At 36.7% G+C, this 21132-nt stretch overlaps 1 protein-coding gene and 1 non-coding gene across 3 annotated transcripts; one reads left to right on the forward strand and one right to left on the reverse strand.

The window, feature by feature from the left end:
- Window positions 1–12218: 12218 nt before the first annotated feature.
- Window positions 12219–12326, reverse strand: LOC112788548 (small nucleolar RNA R71). The gene has a single exon (XR_003195908.1). It is a non-coding gene; the product is annotated as a small nucleolar RNA R71 (small nucleolar RNA).
- Window positions 12327–16986: 4660 nt separating this feature from the next.
- LOC112784597 (ras-related protein RABC1) lies at window positions 16987–19607 on the forward strand. Of its 2 annotated transcripts, none has more exons than XM_025827862.3 (7): window positions 16987–17174; window positions 17323–17472; window positions 17569–17637; window positions 17730–17795; window positions 18115–18236; window positions 18780–18908; window positions 19229–19607. In XM_025827862.3, the coding sequence occupies exons 2-7, from the start codon at window positions 17340–17342 to the stop codon at window positions 19334–19336; spliced, it is 627 nt and encodes a 208-aa protein (XP_025683647.1). In that variant the 5' UTR covers window positions 16987–17174; window positions 17323–17339; the 3' UTR covers window positions 19337–19607. The 2 variants fall into 2 exon arrangements, with proteins under 2 accessions (XP_025683647.1, XP_025683648.1); XM_025827863.3 differs by having other exon boundaries at window positions 17330–17472.
- Window positions 19608–21132: the final 1525 nt, after the last annotated feature.

A 21132-nucleotide genomic window follows, 5' to 3' on the forward strand; every position in this document is an offset into this window, starting at 1 on the left:
TGACATCATCTACCCCATCTCAGATAGTGAATGGGTCAGCCTAGTATAAGTGGTGCCCAAGAAGTCTGGAGTCAAAACAGTGAAGAATGAGCATGGAGAGCTCCTGACAACTAGAGTGCAGAATTCCTGGAGAGTGTGCATTGATTATAGGCGCCTCAACCAGGCTACTCGCAAGGATCACTACCCCCTGCCCTTCATCGATCAGATGCTTGATCGCCTGTCAGGTAAATCACACTACTGTTTTCTAGATGGTTACACTAGCTATTTTCAAATTCATATAGCTCCTGAAGATCAGGAGAAAACTACTTTTACATGTCCCTTTGGAACGTATGCATACAAGAGGATGCCTTTTGGCTTATGTAATGCACCGGCTACTTTCCAAAGGTGCATGATGAGTATTTTTTTTAGATCTTATTGAGAACTGTATGGAAGTTTTCATGGATGACTTTAGTGTGTATGATGATTCATTTAACCTTTGCTTGGATAGTTTAGCTAGAGTATTAGACAGGTGTGTCAGTTCAAACCTTGTATTAAATTTTGAAAAATATCATTTTATGGTAAAACAAGGTATTGTTCTAGGACATGTTGTTTCTAATACTGGTATTTCTGTAGATCCAGCAAAGGTAGATGTGATTTCTAGTTTACCTTACCCCTCTTCTGTGAGGAAAGTCCGTTCGTTCCTTGGTCATGCAGGTTTCTACCAGAGATTTATCAAGGACTTCAGTAAGGTAGCCTTGCCTTTATCCAGACTGCTACAGAAGGATGTTGAGTTCGAGTTGAGTGAGGACTGCATGGAAACGTTTGATAAGCTGAAGATCGCCTTGACTCAAGCTCCAATTGTGAGAGGACCAGACTGGATCCAGCCTTTTGAGATTATGTGTGATGCCTCCAACCATGCAGTAGCAGCGGCGCTGGCTCAGCGCAAAGGTAAGGACCCTTTCATAATTGCTTATGATTCTAAGACCTTAGACGCTACTCAGTCTAATTATACTACACCTGAAAAAGAGCTTCTAGCTATTGTTTTTGCTCTGGATAAATTCTGAGCCTATTTACTTGGTACCAAAGTGGTAGTATACTCAGACCATGCAGCTCTAAAATATTTATTAGCTAGAAAAGAGTCCAAACCAAGGTTAATACGTTGGATATTTTTGCTGCAAGAATTTGATTTAGAAATCAAAGATAGGAGTGGTTCCCAGAATTTGGTGGCAGACCACTTGAGTCGCTCAGAGCACATTAAGAGTGACTCCACTCCTATCAATGATGCTTTTTCATTTGATAGCTTGCATGCAACATCTGAAGTAGTTCCTTGGTACGCACCTATAGCTAATTATCTAGTTAGTCATACATTTCCTCCTAATTTTACTAAGCATCAAAAGGACAAGCTGAAAAGTGAGTCCAAATATTATATATGGGATGACCCATATTTATGGAGGTATGGTGCTGACCAGATAATTAGAAGGTGTATGCCTCAATCAGAATTCCAGTCAATTTTAGAGGCCTGCCACTCCTCTGAGAGTGGTGGACATTTTGGCCCTCAAAGAACAACTAGAAAAGTCTTAGACTGTGGATTTTGGTGGCCCACTCTTTTTAAGGATGCAACTGCCTTCTGTAAATCTTGTTCCCCATGCCAAAGGTTTGGAAATATATCCAAGAGGGAGGAGATGCCCCAAAAACTGATGTTGTTCTGTGAAATTTTTTATGTTTGGTGTATTGACTTCATAGGTCCATTTTCAAACTCCAGTGGTTTCTTATACATATTGTTAGCTATAGATTATGTTTCTAAATGGGTGGAAGCAATTCCTACCCATACTGATAATGCTAACATTGTTGTCTCCTTTGTTAGAAATTATATTATCTGTCGCTTTGGATCACCACAAGCAATCGTGAGTGATCAAGGCACTCACTTTTGTAACAGGAGATTAACAGGTCTACTGAAGAAATATGGCATTGTGCACAAGGTAGCAACAGCTTACCACCCTCAGACTAATGGGTAAGCTGAGGTGTCTAACAGAGAGATAAAGCGCATACTGGAGAAGATAGTCAAGCCTCATAGGAAGGACTGGAGCACCAGACTTGTTGATGCGCTCTGGGCTTATCGAACAGCATACAAGACACCCATCGGGATGAGTCCCTTCCGCCTATTATACGGAAAGGCTTGTCACCTCCCAGTGGAGGTGGAACACAAGGCTTTCTGGGCTGTAAAGGAATGCAACATGGGATTTGAGAAGGTTGGTACTGAAAGGAAGCTACAACTAGCAGAACTGGAGACCCTTCAACTCGAAGCATATGACAACTCCAAACTATACAAAGAGAAGGTGAAGGCTGTGCATGACAAGCATATCAAGAGAAGAGAGTTCAGACCTGTGGAGCTAGTTCTCCTTTACAATTCAAGGCTGAGGCTCATGCCAGGCAAGCTGTGTTCAAGATGGGAAGGCCCCTATAGGGTGGAAAAGGCAGAGCCATACGGAGTCTTTCACCTGAGTCATTCTTCAAGTTTCAAATTCATCAAGGTCAATGGACATCGCTTAAAGCTGTATTATGGTGAGAAAATGAAGGATAATAAAGAGCTAGAGGTCTTCCCCTTGGAGGATCCACCAATAGCAGAAGATTGAGCTTGTGGACCGTCCAACTTAAGGACGTAAAAGCAAAGTGCTAGGTGGGAGACAACCCACTATGGTATGATCGTCCCTTTTCATTCTTAGTTTTATTTTATTTTATTTTTCACAGTATTCATTCATAATTTCTGCATAATCATCTGTATTCTGTATTCTGCATAAAAAAATGGTGTTCGATGCGTACGCGTCATGCGTGAATTTGCACCACCAAGGAATTGAACAGAGAGTTGGGCAGGAGTGGCGCTGGAAGCGTGCCTTGCGCACATGCAAGCCCACGTGTACACATCCCTCACGCGTGCGCGTCGCTTGTGCTTTCAGCAGTCCACACGTAAGCGTTCCTGACGCGTACGCGTGACCCTGGAAATCGGCATAAATGGGTGTTTGGGCAGAGAGTTATGATGGTTTGAGGCTGGAACTGTGCTAGAAGCACAAACCCCATCATGCGTACGCGTCCCTGACACGTGCGCATCATTTTTCCTTAATGGCCATCCACGCATGTGCGTGCCTGACGCGCACGCGTCGTATGCAATTTTAGCCCCCAGCCCAGAACAAACAGAGAGTTGTGCGTGCGCGTGGCTGCCTTCGCCCGATTCGCACAACCAAAGGCACGCACACGCGTGCCAGACACTTACGCGTCACTATCCAATTTTCGCGACCCACGTGTACGCGTGTTGCACGCGTACGCGTCGCATGCAACGCACAATTAAACTAGTGCACCGCCAGATTTCAATTATCCCCTCCCCCAATCCTAATTCTTTTTCAATCTTATTTCTTTTTCCTTCTTCCTTCTTCTTCCTTATTCCTTCTTATTATCTCCTACATTCTTTCCCCCTTTTTTTTATCTTCTACCTCAGGTTCTTTTCTTCCCTTCCTTTAGTCTTTCGCTCTTCTTTAAATTATTGCATTTATTTATTTTTCTTTCTTCGTAATTTTTCTTTTAGCTCAGTTATTGATGGTTTCTTTTTCATTCTTTTCTCATGCATTTTTATGTTGGTGTTGAAATTTTATTTGGGTATTGTTTTATTTTATTGGAACTTGTGGACACTATGAGGAGTAATTTGACAATTGACATGCAATTTTGGCTCTCATACACATTTGGATACATTATTTTCATTTCTATTTTCACTTGCACACCAAGTGTTTGTGAAAAAGCTTTTATGGCATTTTGAATCCTATTTTATTTTACTCTTATACTTTAATGCCTCTTTTTCACAACACTTGTTCTCCACATATATTTGAGATTATCATTCACAATTGTCATCATACAAGTGCTCTTAATTTGGCACATTTAATACTTGATGCTTAAGTTATGCTTATCATGCCTATTACTTGCATGCTTTTACCCTCTTGCATCTAATTATTATGAATTGCCTTCTTGATCTTAATTGATGTCTTACCTATATGTTGTAGCTACCATGTATTTAAGCTATCATCTTTTCTTTGGCATTCATTCTCATTTGGAATTTCTTCCTTCCGGTTCTTTAGTTATCTATATTTAACATTCCCCCTCTTTCTTTCTTCCTTAGGCATGGGTACCAAGAAAGGAAAAGAGAAAGCCATTGACAAGACACCAGCAAGGCGAGGAACCAAGAGAACTCCAGCTAAGGCGCTTCTATCTACAAGCGTCAAGCCACCAACAAAGAGGGTGAAGAGGATCATTAAACTTGATGAAGCAGAGAAAGCCTTTCCCGCATGGGACTCCACACGGTTCACTAACCATTATTGCGAACAGATGTTCCCCATCCTAGCCGAGAGAAACTACAACAATGAGCATATACTCATTGTCCCAACACACTTTGTTGATTTTGTGGAGCCCCGCATAGAGAGGAGATAGTGAAAATTTTTGAAGAGGCAGCCGCGAGAGGCCAACTTATCATGGGTAGTTGAATTCTACTCTAACTTCTACTCGCCTACCCTGCAGACTGTCTATGTTCGTCAGCAGCAAGTTCCTGTCTCCGAGAGTGCCATACAGCGAGCACTGGATCTTCCACCTAGTCCAGAGGGATTGGATGCATATCAAGAAGCCTCTATTAAGCGCTAGATGTATCAGTTTGACTGGGATAGCATTCTTGGAGTTATAGCCCAACCTGGCAGCACCTGGATCTATGGGCAGCATCGGTCAAAATCCAAGAGCATCTCAGCCCAATCACTTACATTGGAGGCTCGCGTGTGTGCCCAGATTATATCCCACTATATCTTTCCGAGTACTCACGAGTCCACCTTCACAGCGGACATGGCTATCCTCATCTGGTGCATCCTAACAGAGCAACCCCTCAACATGCCCCGACACATCCGGCAAGCAATGGGACATGTACAGATTGTGGGTAACCTATCTTTCTCCGCCTTGGTTTCAGATTTAGTCTCTGCAGCAGGTGTTGCCTATCGGGCAGGAGACACGAAGTTCATGATCCCTAGGACCGACCAGTATGTCCCGAATGGGAAGTACATCAGGCCACCAGTTCCCTCTGCGAGTCGGCCTGCAGGCCCATCTTTGGATACTCCTCCTTCTTCTACTCCACCATTATCCATACCACAAGCACCATCCACTCATCAGATGTTCCTTCAGATCCTTGAGAGGTTCGACTAGCAAGACCGGTGGATGGAGCAAATGGAGCGCCGTAACAAGCGCCACTACAACTATCTGAAGGAACTCCTAGTTGGTACTCACCCACCTCCGGAACAGAAGGACACCCCGGATTCCCCTTCATCCAATAGCACAGGGAGCTATGGCAAACCAGACAGTAGAGGTGATACTTCCAGCCCTACCTTGCTCCTTACTGATGGCACGGAGGACCGTGCCAAGCCTTAAGTGTGGGGAGGTCAGTCCTTAACTTCCAAAGGTAATCTCTCTCTCTTAACACCAACACTTGACTTTTTCTTTTATTAGATAGGATAGATTGCATGATAATGATTGCTTGCATGAATGTTCTGCTTGGTTAAAGTAATGAGTTCCTTTTCAAGACCTATTTTATAATATTTCACTAATTTAAATTGAAAATTTCGTGTTAAACTTGTTTGAAGATTGTAATTTGGAACATAGTTTACAGCTAAGAACACACAACCCGTGAGATTTGAGCTTAATTATATGGTTACATTATTTAACCATAATTTTTACTCTTGTGTGTTTTCTTCTCTATGATTGTAATCTATAGTTTGTTCCATTCTATATGTCCATTGTTTAGTGTATTTACATGCATACATATGATTAAGGCCATCATTTGTTATTAGCTCACTTATCCCAAATAGCCTACCATTTCAATTACCTTTGTTTGCCACCTTGAGCCTTTTAATCCCCATTTGTTCTATATTTTACCACATCACTGGCCTTAAGTGGAAAAATAATTAATTACCCCAAGTGAATCTTTGGTTAGCTTAAGATAGAGATTGTGTATTAATTAAGTGTGGAGAACTGTGGGAACTTAGGTTGATGATGAAATTGTGCTGTGTTTTATTGACAAAAGTATTAGGGAGTTTGGGTGCATACTCATGTGAAACCAGAAAAACTATGTGCATTGATATGTTATGTTTTCTTTCATGTTCAAAAAAAAATTATTGCAATATAAATAAATAAATAAATAGGGGACAAAATTACCCCAATGTTAAGTTTAATAAAAGATCAATGCATATGTGGTGAAATTAAAGAAAATCTGATACATGAGTATGTGAAATATACAAAAGAGAAATTTTAGGTAGCTAGGAATGATTTTAGAATTACATAGAGTGTGTGTGTGTTAGGTGAGAGCTTAGGTTAGTCAAAGATTCATATTATAGCTCACTTGGCCATACATATATCCTCACCCTTACCTTAGCCCCATTACAACCTTGAAAAGACCTCATGATGTTTGCATTGGTATACTAAATATTTGTTGATTGGTTAGATGAAGAACAAGTTTTAGAAAGCATGACTAGAGAAGAGTAGAGTGGATTAACCCTAGACACTTGAGTGATTAGAGTGCATATACACTACCAGTGAGGGTTCAATGCTTGATTCTATGTTCCCTGCTTTCATGAGCTATCTTCTTACAAGTACTTGTCTTTTATTGAGTGATTTGAATTAGTGGAATCTGATTTGTTTTCTTTGTCTTGGAGAACTTGTTTACCTTTAACCAAGTAGATAGAAACATCACATTCACATACATAGGTTGCATCTCATGAGTCTTACTTTCCCCCATTCATTCCTTTTGTCTCCTTGAGCTTAGCATGAGGACATACTAATGTTTAAGTGTGGGAAGATTGATAAACCACTATTTTATGGTTTATCTTGTGCTAATTTGAGTGGTTTCTATCAAGTCTTTGCATACTTTTTCATACAATTTGCATGATTTGACAATTCCTTCCAAATTTCATTTTATGGTTGAAAACTTGCTTCCTAAGCCTTTATATTGTGTATTTTAATTCTCCTTTATACCATTCGATGCCATGATCTGTGTATTAAGTGTTTTCAGGCTATATGGGGCAGTAATGGCTTAGAGGATGGAGAGGAAGCTCGCATAAATGGAAGGAGTACAAGAAATAAAGGAGATAACCAGCGAGGATCGACGCGTGCGTGTACCTGACGCGTGCGCGTGATTTGGAGATTTCCACAGCGACGCGTGCGCGTACCTGACACGTACGCGTGACACGCGAAGATGACCATCGACGCGTACGCGTGACGTGCGCCACGTGCAGAAATCTCAGAAGATGCTGGGGGCGATTTTAGGCTGAGTTTGGACCCAGTTTTCGGCCCAGAAACATAAACTAGAGCTAGGGGACAAGTAGAGACTCAACACACATTCTCATTCACATATTTTTTTTAGTTTTAGTTTTGAATCTTAGAGAGAAAAGACTACTTCCTCTAGGTTTCTTCACATTCATAGTTTTAGAGTTTTATGCTTTTGATCTGGATATTGAGAAGAGTCACTACCTCTGTTGAAGTTTCCATTATTCTAGTTTGTTTTCTTATTCCTTTACTCTTTTAATCACCCATTAACCCTGTTCAGATTTAAGTATGGATATTTTTTATTTTGGGATTAATTAATGCAAAGAACTATTGTTACCTTTAATTGATTTTCAGTTATTATTTAGTTTATCATGTCTTCTTTTTATTCCCTTTTATGATTTATGAAAATAGCATTCATGTCAATGGAGTAAACTCCCAACTTGACTTGGGAGTTGATTAAAAGGAGACCCTTGAGTTGGAATACTCAAGTGCTAATTTTAATTGGATGTTGTTGGCTAATTCTCTATTCACTAACGCTAATCCTTCCACAGGAGAAGATTAGAACTTGTGAATAAGAGTTAGCTCAATTACTTGACTTTCCTTTATTCGGTAAGGGTTAACTAAATAAAAACAACAACCTCTTACTATTACACTTGGGAAAGTTCAACAAGGACAGAACTTCTAATTTATCTTCTCCCGGTCAAGGGTTTTTATTTTGATTATATAAATTCTCTTGCTAATTTTCATTGCTTTAATTTACAATCATTTATTTTTCTATTCTCCAACTCTTAAAATTTCTCGGAAAATTTCTGACCAATAAAATAGCACTCTTTTGTCAACTTGTTGGGAGACGACCTGGGAATTCTACTCCCAGTATTTTTATTCTAAAATTGTGACAACTCTTTTTAAATTGATAAGCGGAATTTTCATCGGTTAAGAACTGTACTTGCAACGCTATTTTTTATATTAAATTCTTAATCGTCAATTTTTCGCCCGTCAATATATTCACGTCTTACCCTTATCTTTTCTCCAATTTTACGTTTATGAGTGTAATGCGCTTTTCTTTTTGTGGTTTTTGCTTAAACCTTTCTTCAAGACTCCTAGTTATAAATTTTTTCAACTATATCTACATATATATTTTATTCTTAGAGGTTGTAATACCTCACCACCTCTGTATTACGACTTAAGTGTAAAGCTCTATGTGATAGGGTATTACAAATACTTCATGGATATTGGCTGTTGATGAGCGGATAATTTATACGCTTTTTGACATTATTTTTAGTATGTTTTTAGTAGAATCTAGTTACTTTTAGGGATGTTTTCATTAGTTTTTATGTTAAATTCACATTTCTGGACTTTACTATAAGTTTGTGTGTTTTTCTGTGATTTCAGGTATTTTCTGGCTGAAATTGAGGGACTTGAGCAGAAATCAAATTCAGAGGTTGAAGAAGGACTGCTGATGCTGTTGGATTCTGACCTCCCTGCACTCAAAGTGGATTTTCTGGAGCTACAGAACTCGAAATGGCGCGCTTCTAATTGCGTTGGAAAGTAGACATCGAGGAATTTCCAGCAATATATAATAGTTCATACTTTGGCCAAGAATAGATGACGTAAACTGGCGTTCAACGCCAGCTTTCTGCCCAAATCTGGCGTCCAGCGCCAGAAAAGGAGCCAAAACCAGAGTTGAACGCCCAAACTGGCACAAAAGCTGGCGTTCAACTCCAAGAAGGACCTCTACACGTGCAACACTCAAGCTCAGCCCAAGCACACACCAAGTGGGCCCCGGAAGTGGATTTATGCATCAATTACTTACTTCTGTAAACCCTAGTAGCTAGTTTATTATAAATAGGACCTTTAACTATTGTATTAGACGTCTTTTTGACCATCTTTGGACGCCTGGTTCTTAGATCAGAGGGGCTGGCCATTCGACCATGCCTGGACCTTTCACTTATGTACTTTCAACGGTAGAGTTTCTACACTCCATAGATTAAGGTGTGGAGCTCTGCTGTTCCTCAAAGATTAATGCAAAGTACTACTGTTTTCTATACAATTCATCTTGTTTCGCTTCCAAGATATTCATTCGTACTTCAATCTGAATGTGATGAACGTGACAATCATCATCATTCCCTATGAACGCGTGCCTGACAACCACTTCCGTTCTACCTTCGACTGAATGAGTATCTCTTAGATCTCCTAACCAGAATCTTCGTGGTGTAAGCTAGAATGATGGCGGCATTCAAGAGAATCCGGAAAGTCTAAACCTTGTCTGTGGTATTCCGAGTAGGATTCAATGAATAAATGATTGTGACGAGCTCCTAACTCGCGATTGCAGGGCGTTAGTGACAGACGCAAAAGGATAGTAAATCCTATTCCAGCATGATCGAGAACCGACTGATGAATAGTCGTGCCGTTACAGGGTGCGTTGACCATTTTCACTGAGAGGATAAGATGAAGCCATTGACAAGGGTGATGCCTCCAGACGATTAGCCGTGCCGTGACAGGGCATTGGATCATTTTCCCGAGAGATGACCGAAGGTAGCCATTGACAGTGGTGATGTATCACATAAAGCCAGCCATGGAAAGGAGTAAGACTGATTGGATGAAGATAGCAGGAAAGCAGAGGTTCAGAGGAACGAAAGCATCTCCATTCGCTTATCTGAAATTCTCACCAATGAATTACATAAGTATTTCTATCCTTACTTTATGTTCTATTTACATAATATATTGTAGCCCATATGAGTCAACTTAACTGAGATTTACAAGGTGACCATAGCTTGCTTCATACCGACAATCTCCGTGGGATTCGACCCTTACTCACGTAAGGTATTACTTGGACGACCCAGTGCACTTGCTGGTTAGTTATGCGAAGTTGTAAAGATATGTTTAGACCATGGTTCTGTGCATCCGTTTTTGGTGCCATTGCCAGGGAATCAATTTCGAACAACAATTCACAACCTGAGTAGCAATTTCGCATACCAAGTTTTTGGCGCCGTTGCCGGGGATTGTTCGAGTTTGGACAACGGACGGTTCATCTTGTTGCTCAGATTGGGTAACTTTCTTTTCGTTTTCTTTTCAAAAAGTTTTCAAAAATTTTTTCTTTTGTTTTCGAAAAAAAAAAAAAATATATATATATATATATATATATATATATATATATATATATATATATAAAATGTTTTCAAAAATATATTTTTCTTCAGAAATTTTAAGAATGAATTCTAGTGTTTCATGAAGCATGTGAAGCATGGCTGGCTGTAAAGCCATGTCTAATTCTTTTGGATAAGAGCATGTTAGGCTTGTCATGTCTGAATTACACTCATATTTTTATTAAAGCTTGGCTGACTATTAAGCCATGCCTGACCCTTTGATTGGAGCTTTAACACTAACATGGCAAGATTCCTGGAATTCATATTAAAAATTTTGGAATCCTTATTTTTATTTTTCAAAATAATTTTCGAAAAAAAATAATAAAAATACAAAAAAATTAGAAAATCATAAAAATCAAAAATATTTTTTTGTGTTTCTTGTTTGAGTCATGTGTCATGTTATAAGTTTGGTGTCAATTGCATGTGCATCTTGCATTTTTCGAAAAAAAAATCATGCATTCATGGTGTTCTTCATGATCTTCAAGTTGTTCTTGGTAAGTCTTCTTGTTTGATCTTTGCATTTGCATGTTTTGTGTCTTTTCTTGTTTTTCATATGCATTCTTGAATTCTTAGTGTCTAAGCATTAAAGAATTCTAAGTTTTGTGTCTTGCATGTTTTCTTTGCATTAAAAATTTTTCAAAAATATGTTCTTGATGTTCATCATGATCTTCAAAGTGTTCTTGGTGTTCATCTTGACATTCATAGCATTCTTGCATGCATTCATTGTTTTGATCCATAACTTTCATGCATTGCATCATTTTTCTTATTTTTCTCTCTCTTCATTAAAAATTCAAAAATAAAAAAATATCTTTCCCTCTTTTCTCTCATAAATTCGAAAATTTGAGTTGACTTTTTCAAAAATTTTTAAAAATCAAGTTGTTTCTTATGAGTCAAATCAAATTTTCAATTTGAAAATCTTCTCTTTTTCAAAATCTTTTTCAAAAATCAAATCTTTTTCAAATTTCTTAGTTATTTTCGAAAATTCCAAAAATTTTTCAAAAATCTTTTTCTTATTTTTATCACAAATTTTTGAAAATAACAATAACAATTAATGTTTTGATTCAAAAATTTCAAGTTTGTTACTTACTTGTTAAGAAAGATTCAAACTTTGAGTTCTAGGATCATATCTTGTGATTTCTTGTGAATCAAGTCATTAATTGTGTTTTTAAAAAAAAAAAGAGGATCTCTATTATTATTATTTTTCTGTACCCTCTTCTTTGTCATATGAGCAGGAGCAAGGACAAGAATATTCTTATTGAAGCAGATCCATAACCTGAAAGGACTCTGAAGAGAAAATTAAGAGAAGCTAAATTACAACAATCCAGAGATAACCTTTCAGAAATTTTCGAACAGGAAGAGGAGATGGCAGCCGAAAATAATAATAATGCAAGGAGAATGCTTGGTGACTTTACTGCACCTAATTCCAATTTACATGGAAGAAGCATCTCCATTCCTGCCATTGGAGCAAACAACTTTGAGCTGAAACCTCAATTAGTTTCTCTGATGCAGCAAAACTGCAAGTTTCATGGACTTCCTTCTGAAGATCCTTTTCAGTTCTTAACTGAGTTCTTGCAGATATGTGATACTGTTAAGACTAATGGAGTAGATCCTGAAGTCTACAGGCTCATGCTTTTCCCTTTTGCTGTAAGAGACAGAGCTAGAATATGGTTGGATTCTCAACCCAAGGATAGCCTGAACTCTTGGGATAGGCTGGTCAAGGCTTTCTTAGCCAAGTTCTTTCCTCCTCAAAAACTGAGCAAGCTTAGAGTGGATGTTCAAACCTTCAGACAGAAAGAAGGTGAATCCCTCTATGAAGCTTGGGAGAGATACAAAGGACTGACCAAAAAGTGTCCTTCTGACATGCTTTCAAAATGGACCATCCTGGATATATTCTATGATGGTTTATCTGAGTTATCAAAGATGTCATTGGATACTTCTGCAGGTGGATCCATTCACCTAAAGAAAACGCCTGCAGAAGCTCAAGAACTCATTGATATGGTTGCAAATAACCAGTTCATGTACACTTCTGAAAGGAATCCTATGAATAATGGGACGCCTATGAAGAAGGGAGTTCTTGAGATTGATACTCTGAATGCCATATTGGCTCAGAACAAAATATTGACTCAGCAAGTCAATATGATTTCTCAGAGTCTGAATGGAATGCAAGCTGCATCCAACAGTACTCAAGAGGCATCTTCTGAAGAAGAAGCTTATGATCCTGAGAACCCTGCAATAGCAGAGGTAAATTACTTAGGTGAACCTTATGGAAACACCTATAACTCATCATGGAGAAATCATCCAAATTTCTCATGGAAGGATCAAAAGCCTCAACAAGGCTTTAATAATGGTGGAAAAAACAGGTTTAACAATAATAAACCTCTTCCATCATCCACTCAGCAACAGACAGAGAACTCTGAATGAAATACTTCTAATTTAGCAAACTTAGTCTCTGATCTATCTAAGGCCACTGTAAGTTTCATGAATGAAACAAGGTCTTCCATTTTCACTGAGAGGATAAGATGAAGCCATTGACAAGGGTGATGCCTCCAGACGATTATCCATGCCGTGACAGGGCATTGGGTCATTTTCCCGAGAGATGACCGAAAGTAGCCATTGACAGTGGTGATGTATCACATAAAGCCAGCCATGGAAAGGAGTAAGACTGATTGGATGAAGATAGCAGGAAAGCAGAGGTTCAGAGGAACGAAAGCATCTCCATTCGCTTATCTGAAATTCTCACCAATGAATTACATAAGTATTTCTATCCTTACTTTATGTTCTATTTATATAATATATTGTAGCCCATATGAGTCAACTTAACTGAGATTTACAAGGTGACCATAGCTTGCTTCATACCGACAATCTCCGTGGGATTCGACCCTTACTCACGTAAGGTATTACTTGGACGACCCAGTGCACTTGCTAGTTAGTTATGCGAAGTTGTGAAGATATGTTTAGACCATGGTTCTGTGCATCCGTTTTTGGTGCCATTGCCAGGGAATCAATTTCGAACAACAATTCACAACCTGAGTAGCAATTTCGCATACCAGCTGTCTATCAGAAGCAATTGTTAACATGGAAAAAAAGGTGTCTTAATTGTAATTCTTTTCTTACTATGTACAACTATTTTCTATAATTTTATTTTAAGAATTGGAATTGGATTTTAAAAAATGGTAAGTATTAGTTTAACTTTATTATATATTTGTATTTATTAGCATTTGATATTCATTTTTGTATAGATGGATGATTCTTCGTTGGATAAGGAAGTAGATTGTGCTAGTAGCATGACTTTGCCAGATTCATCTTCTTATGGTATAACTGAACATGAGCTTCAAAATGCATTTAAAATCTTCATGAAGCATCAATATGATCCGACCTCAATGCATTAAAATGGAAATATGTTTCCAGTTGTATTTTGTTCTTTTTGGATTTTGTCTTGGTTTCATAAATTTAGAGTAAAATTATCCAAAAATGAATTAATATGTATTTTGTTATCTCTTATGTAGTAAAGACTATTATAATTGTATTAAGATGTTGATAAACTTTGTATGAAATATTTTATTTTGATTAATATGTGTTTTAGTTGATTATACAAAAAAAAATCAAATTATTAGTCCATTTTTATTTTACTACAATTTCTAAAAAAAAATATTCATCATGTGACGATTAAGGAATCATTATTAATTTCTTTATTTTTTTTATAAAAAATATATAAATACTTGTTGATCTAAATTATATTTTTTAATCAATTGCATGTCTCTATATTTTAGAGAAAGTTCCAATGTAGTTTACAATAATAATAAAAAGTAACTTTTAGATTTGATTAGTTTCAAAGATGTTATTATTCTTAATTTTTTCACACTATTAACCATTGCAAGTGAATTATATATATTTGTTAATATTTTTCTCCTTAAAATATGATAGGTTTCTATCAATAATCAAAATAATGAGATTGAATGCCTCAAAGATTTACAAAACAAGGTAGTTGGTATAAAATTGTATAATTAATGAAATGTATAAATAGTTATTGATTATGAAAGCTATTAATTAATTTTGTTGTTTAAATTATGTTCTCATTGTTTTGAATCTTTTTGTTTTGAAAATATTATTCAGGATGTTATTCATCAAGAATCCAATTTTTCATATAATGAAACTTTTTTTTTTTTTGATGATCAAAGGGGCCGGGGAGGACCCCTTATAATGAAACCGTTGAACAAGATAAATGGGGTCTGATTGCCACCGATGATGAAGAAATTTCTATTTGCAAAGATTTAAATTAAAATTTTCATGAGCTGATGGATAATTATGGTGTTTAATATTTTATTGTCAACTATATTAGCTCAGAGAATCTTTATTTTGTGAAAAGAACTCATTATTAGTAACTAATTATCAAAAAAAAAAAAGTTATTCATCTGTAACGGTGGTGCACGGAATCGTGATTCACATTTTTCACAATTCCGCACAACTAACCAGCAAGTGTACTGGGTCGTCCAAGTAATACCTTACGTGAGTAAGGGTCGATCCCACGGAGATTGTCGGCTTGAAGCAAGCTATGGTCATCCTTGTAAATCTCAGTCAGACAGATTCAATTTGTTATGAGGTTTTGATAATTAATATATAAATAAAACATAAAATAAGATAAAGTTACTTATGTAATTCATTGGTGGGAATTTCAGATAAGCGTATGGAGATGTTTTGTTGCTTCTGAACCTCTGCTTTCCTATTGCCTTCTTCCAACCATGCGTTACCTCCTTCCATGGCAAGCTATACAATCCTCTCAGTGAAAATGGTCCTCTACGGTTTCTGCACGGCTAATCAACTATCGGATTTCTCGTCTCGGATAAAAAATACTAGGTACAGCTACCCCATGGCTAATCATCTGTCAGTTCCCGCTAGCGTCGGAATAGAATCCATTGATCCTTTTGCACACTGTCACTTGCGCCCAACATTCACAGGTTTGAAGCTCGTCACAGTCATTCCTTCCCGGATCCTACTCGGAATACCACAGACAAGGTTTAGAATTTTCGGATCCCAGGAATGCTGCCAATAATTCTAGCCTATATCACGAAGATATTAATCTCACGGACTCGGTCCGTGTATTAGATATCCAAGAGAATATACTCCAACTGTCGTCCAATGACTACGTTGAATATCATGTCGACCGCTTTGTGGTTGTCAGGCACGCGATCTTGGCTAAGCGAGTAACGAAGATTGGGTGATTGTCACGGGTCACCCCTTCATTCTGACTTAACTGATTTAAGTACGAGAGTATATCTTGGAGAAGAAGTAGGCCTGAATTGAATAGAAAAACAATAGTACTTGCATTAATTCATGAAGAACAGCAGAACTCCACACCTTAATCTATGGGGTGTAGAAACTCCACCGTAGAAAATATATAAGTGAAAAAGGTCTAGGCATGGCCGTGAGGCCAGCCCCCAAACGTGAACAATGGTCTATGATAGCATAAGAGCCAAAAGTCCTCTAATACAATAGTAAAAAGTGCTATTTATACTAAACTAGTTACTAGGGATTACAGAAAATGAGTAACTAAGTGTAGATAGTGCAGAAATCCACTTCCGGGGCCCACTTGGTGTGTGCTTGGGCGGAGCATTGAAGCTTTTTCGTGCATAGGCTGTTCCTGGAGTTAAACGCCAGCTTGGGTGCCAGTTTGGGCGTTTAACTCCAATTTTGGTGCCAGTTTGGGCATTTTACGCCAGAAAGTTTTAGGCTGACTTTGAACGCCAGTTTGGGCCATCAAATCTCGGGCAAAGTATGGACTATTATATATTGCTGGAAAGCCCAGGATGTCTACTTTCCAACGCAATTGAGAGCGCGCTAAGTGGGCTTCTCTAGCTCCAGAAAATCCATTTTGAGTGCGGCAGGGTCATAATCCAACAGCATCTACAGTCCTTTTTCAGCCTCTGAATAAGATTTTTTCATCCAGAAAATACTTGAAATTACAGAAAAACACACAAACTCATAGTAAAGTCTAGAAATATGATTTTTAAATAAAAACTAATAAAAATATAATAAAAAATAATAAAAACATACTAAAAATAATACCAAAAGGGTATAAATTATCCTCTCATCAAATGGTTAATGAGATGTTTCATATAAAAGTGTGTTACTGAATTTAAATGAGTTATTATATAAATATATTTAGAAATTGATTGTGTTAATGCCAAAATTTTAAATTAAACTGTTGAATGTGCTTAAAATTTTAATGTTATTATCTCTGTAATTTAGATATTTCCATTACACTAAATTTAAATATTTTTATATGTTTGATATACATAACCGTTTAGAGTTATACATATATAATTAAATTTAATAAAAAAATTATATTTAAGACAGTACATTTGCACGGGTATCCTACTAGTAATAAGTAATAACTAATAGCCAATGAGTTATAGTTCAAATAGCTTAATATTCCCATACTGAATTAAAAAGTTGCGAATTCGAGTCTCATATCTTTGATAAAAAAAAATAAGTAATAACTAATAAGTTGATGAGGAAAAAAAAAAGTAGTATATAAATAAATAAATAAATCAGACAATGAACAAATCTGAGGAAAGAAGGAACAACAACAAAGTTTGAAGGGCGACCTGTTAATTCGGATTCGGACACGCTTCCGTTCTATTTTCGTTGCTGATAATTTACCCCTCCATTTCGTCTTCTACTACCAAATTCCTCTTGAATTTGATCTTCCCTAGGGTATGCGAATCTCTCTCTCTCTCTCTCTCTCTGTAATTTTATTCTTCTTTTTTCTGTGAAATCGGTTTATGATCAGTGAAATTGCAATGGACAATGAATTATTTGATTACTCTTATAATTAATTTGATTTTGATATGAATGAATGAAGGAATCAGTTGAATTGCGATGGATTCAAGTTCGAGCCAGGAATTCGATTACCTGTTTAAGCTGTTGATGATTGGGGACTCCGGCGTCGGCAAGAGCAGCCTTCTTCTCTGTTTCACCTCCGATACCTTCGACGATCTCGCCCCCACCATTGGTTCCTTTCTAAATTCCTTTTCTCCTTTTGAATTCAAAAACACCCATTGCCCCTCTTTTTTCAACGGAAGGTTTAGTGAATTATTATTATTCGTAGGTGTTGATTTTAAGGTCAAGTATGTAATGATGGATGGTAAAAAGCTCAAGCTTGCTATCTGGGATACAGGTATTTCTTTATTCGTGTTTCACCTGTAGATATTTTTGATCTTCGAGAACGACAATAATATAATATCATTCATTTTGATCTTGATTGCGCAGCTGGTCAGGAGAGATTCAGAACATTGACAAGTTCGTACTACCGAGGGGCACAAGGGATCATTATGGGTGAGTTTCAATTCTCCATTCCTTGATTCAACGCCCTCCCTGTTATACATTTTGTAATGGCGTAATTAATGGTGGTATGCTATAGTATCAGGAATTAAGCTGTCTCTTTCCTGAGTTAAAGCCAAGTTTTTATTTCATGCTATTAGTTTATGGATGCTTTTGATCCATGCTTAGGCTAAATTGAGAGGTTGCAGTGTGTTGATTAATCTTGTAAATTGAGAAATTTATGCTCCTTTCTGGCTGCCAATAGATTTACTGTTCAAGATTTTGTTTTGGATTAATTGATTATTTCTTAACTTTGTCTCTCTAATCGATGTAGTTTATGATGTAACTCGGCGAGAAACATTTACAAACCTCTCTGAAGTGTGGGCAAAGGAAATAGAACTTTATTCAACAAACCAAGACTGTATCAAGATGCTTGTAGGAAACAAAGTGGATAAGGTATTTATACCTTTGTGATTGTGTACTCTTCATCTTTCTGGTGGATTCTTCAATCGCATGAAGATACATATGTCAGCACTCAACCCTATACATATATTTCTTGCTATTTGTGCTGGCTACTTCACTTAAATTTTACTTACTCCCTTCTGGATAAAAAGTTTACAGACTAGAGACCAATGAAAATAGTAAAATACTGTTAGATATTTTTCCAGTTTTACTATTTTCTCTTCAACTTCTTTGGCAAGATTGCTCACCTTAACCTTAAATTAGATGTTTCTTTAAGAAAATGGAGAAACATAAGGAGGCTAGCTATTCGTTTCAAATTACTTGGTAGTTTAGGTAAATGTAAATCGTAAATTACATGATGACTACTCTAATTATGCACCTGACACAATCAAATTGTCCACACTTCAAGTCATGTATCTAGTCTTATACATGTCTCTTGTTTATTCTTCTGACTTATGCATGTTGTACTTTTTAAAAAACTTCTCATTTATTCCATTAGAGGACTTCACATACAGGTGAAAAATGTTTCATTTTCAGGAGAGTGATAGAGTTGTGACAAAGAAAGAGGGAATTGACTTTGCAAGGGAATACGGTTGCCTATTTATTGAATGCAGTGCTAAAACTCGAGTAAATGTACAACAATGCTTTGAAGAGCTTGTTTTGAAGGTATGTTGAATGACAAGGCATATGCCCATTTCCTAACTAGCTTTGGACATATAATTTTGAAAGTCAGTATTGTTTAATTCTGAAGGGCTTACCCTTTATTTGACCAAAGTTGAAATATAAAGAGCAGTCTTTAAAATAATGAAGGCACAAAGGTTGAAAAAACAATATATCAATACTCCCTCCATTGTTTATCTGTCATTGTCACTTTCTGCATCTAGATACCTCAAGTCAAGAATGTAAACAATGCCAGATAAAAGTGGGCGGAGACGGTATCATGAAAGATGACAATAATTTTTCATCTTGTGTGTGTGTGCATGCAGATTTTGGATACACCTAGCCTCTTAGCCGAGGGTTCTAAGGGGATTAAGAAGAACATTTTTAAGGACAAGCCACCGCAATCTGATGCAGCCACAAGTGGTTGTTGCTGATGCTAGTTTCATTCCAGAACTTACTGCATTTTTAATGTCTCCAACAGAAAGGGCATTGAATCCATCGTCATAAACAGATTTCCAACACAATTTAGCACCTGGGGAATATAATGATTTTATTGTTTGATCGCATTTGATTTATTATATGTAGATCTTCATGGAAGTCAAGAAAGTTTTGAAAATTGTATATAACGTCTGGACAATGGCGTTGGTCTAACTGTTAATCATATTCAATGAAAGCAATATGCGATTGATTAGTACTTACTAAAAATTTATGATTTCTTAATTCAGAAGCTGCGTGATTTTTCTTGTTCTTTTCTGCTTTTATTTTGTCAAGTTTTTTTCTTTTACTCCACAAACCATTTTTTTTTTTTTTTTGGTAAAGTGGATTGGACAATTCCCAATCCTAAGCATTATACCCATGTATTACATACTCACACACACTACATGGGTACAGTACTAACATGGGTTCTATAATCCTCATTGAGGATTCGAACCCGGATGCAGCTCCCAGCGAGGCAGATGATGCTGCCATTGGTGCAAGGCCTCGTGCAAGGCCTCGGCTGCCACAAACCATTTTGTTTATTTATCTATTGGATGTAGTTACTTGTTACTTGCCAAAAGTTAAAGTCGTAATTTTACTTCTTTTTATTCACAGTGGGTCCAAAGGCCCAAACAACAGCAAAATATTAACTCAGATCAGGTTGGGCTGATTTGCGCTATATAAAGTTGAGCATTAGACTATTTAGTATTAAATGACCAAAAAAATAATTAGTATTAGCAAATATTGACAAAAAGAGACCAAAATCAATGATAATTAACTAATTAAGTATAGCTTGTAGATATTATTAATATTTAGGTTAAGTACTGTTTTCATAGTTAAATACTACTGTTTTCATACTCAAACACTCAAAATTGTTAGTAAAAATTGAAAACATTTTTAACTTTTTTTTTAAAAAAAAAAATCATCCTCAATGTTAGAATAAATTTTTAAAATGATCGTTTAAAAAAATATTATTTTTTGAACAAATTTACCCTTATAAAAATTACAATTTTTTTTTTAAAAAAATCATCTCACCCCAATCTACTATTCTTCTTTTCCTAGTCATCATCTCCCATTTTAGGCATCATCCTTTATTTCTGGCAAATATATCAACTCCAGCAGTCTACCACTACACTTTCATTAGTATCCACATCACTCAAATATCACCTATCGTTTCTTCCACTCCACCTCCACCTTCATACCATGTCACTCTGCCACTTCGAATCAACTCTCTTACAATTCACCACCACCAACAACAACAGCGATAATACCATAAGAAAAGAAAAAAAAGATGTGATGTCCCCTGTCCTCATGATATGCTTATGCACACTCCATATGATAGTAAATCTCATGGACGATAATTGTATCATTAAGGCGTTTCAAGTGCTTTATTAGAACTCAATCTGTTAATTAGTAGTCTTCATATAATTCCGGTCATTTCCACAATCAAGAATTTATTTATAAATACTAATTGAGATATGAGACTTAACGAGCATCATATTTAAATGGTTGAATTTCTTCCATCATTCATATAATATTACCACATGTCATATCCAAAGTGTTAACATCAATAGATATTAGAAGCTTCTTCCTACAAAAAACATAGTCAAAGTCTGCACGTCTTAAGTAAAAAGAGAATTTTATCTTTTCACTCTTTATAATTATTAGGTTTAATGACTCTGCTGCTCCCTATAGTTTTGCAAAATTTTCAATTAGGTCCCTATACTTTTTTTTCTTTTAATTGAGTCTTTGC

This window comes from Arachis hypogaea, chromosome 20 (assembly GCF_003086295.3).
Source record: "Arachis hypogaea cultivar Tifrunner chromosome 20, arahy.Tifrunner.gnm2.J5K5, whole genome shotgun sequence".
In the NCBI taxonomy this organism is placed as follows: domain Eukaryota; kingdom Viridiplantae; phylum Streptophyta; class Magnoliopsida; order Fabales; family Fabaceae; genus Arachis; species Arachis hypogaea.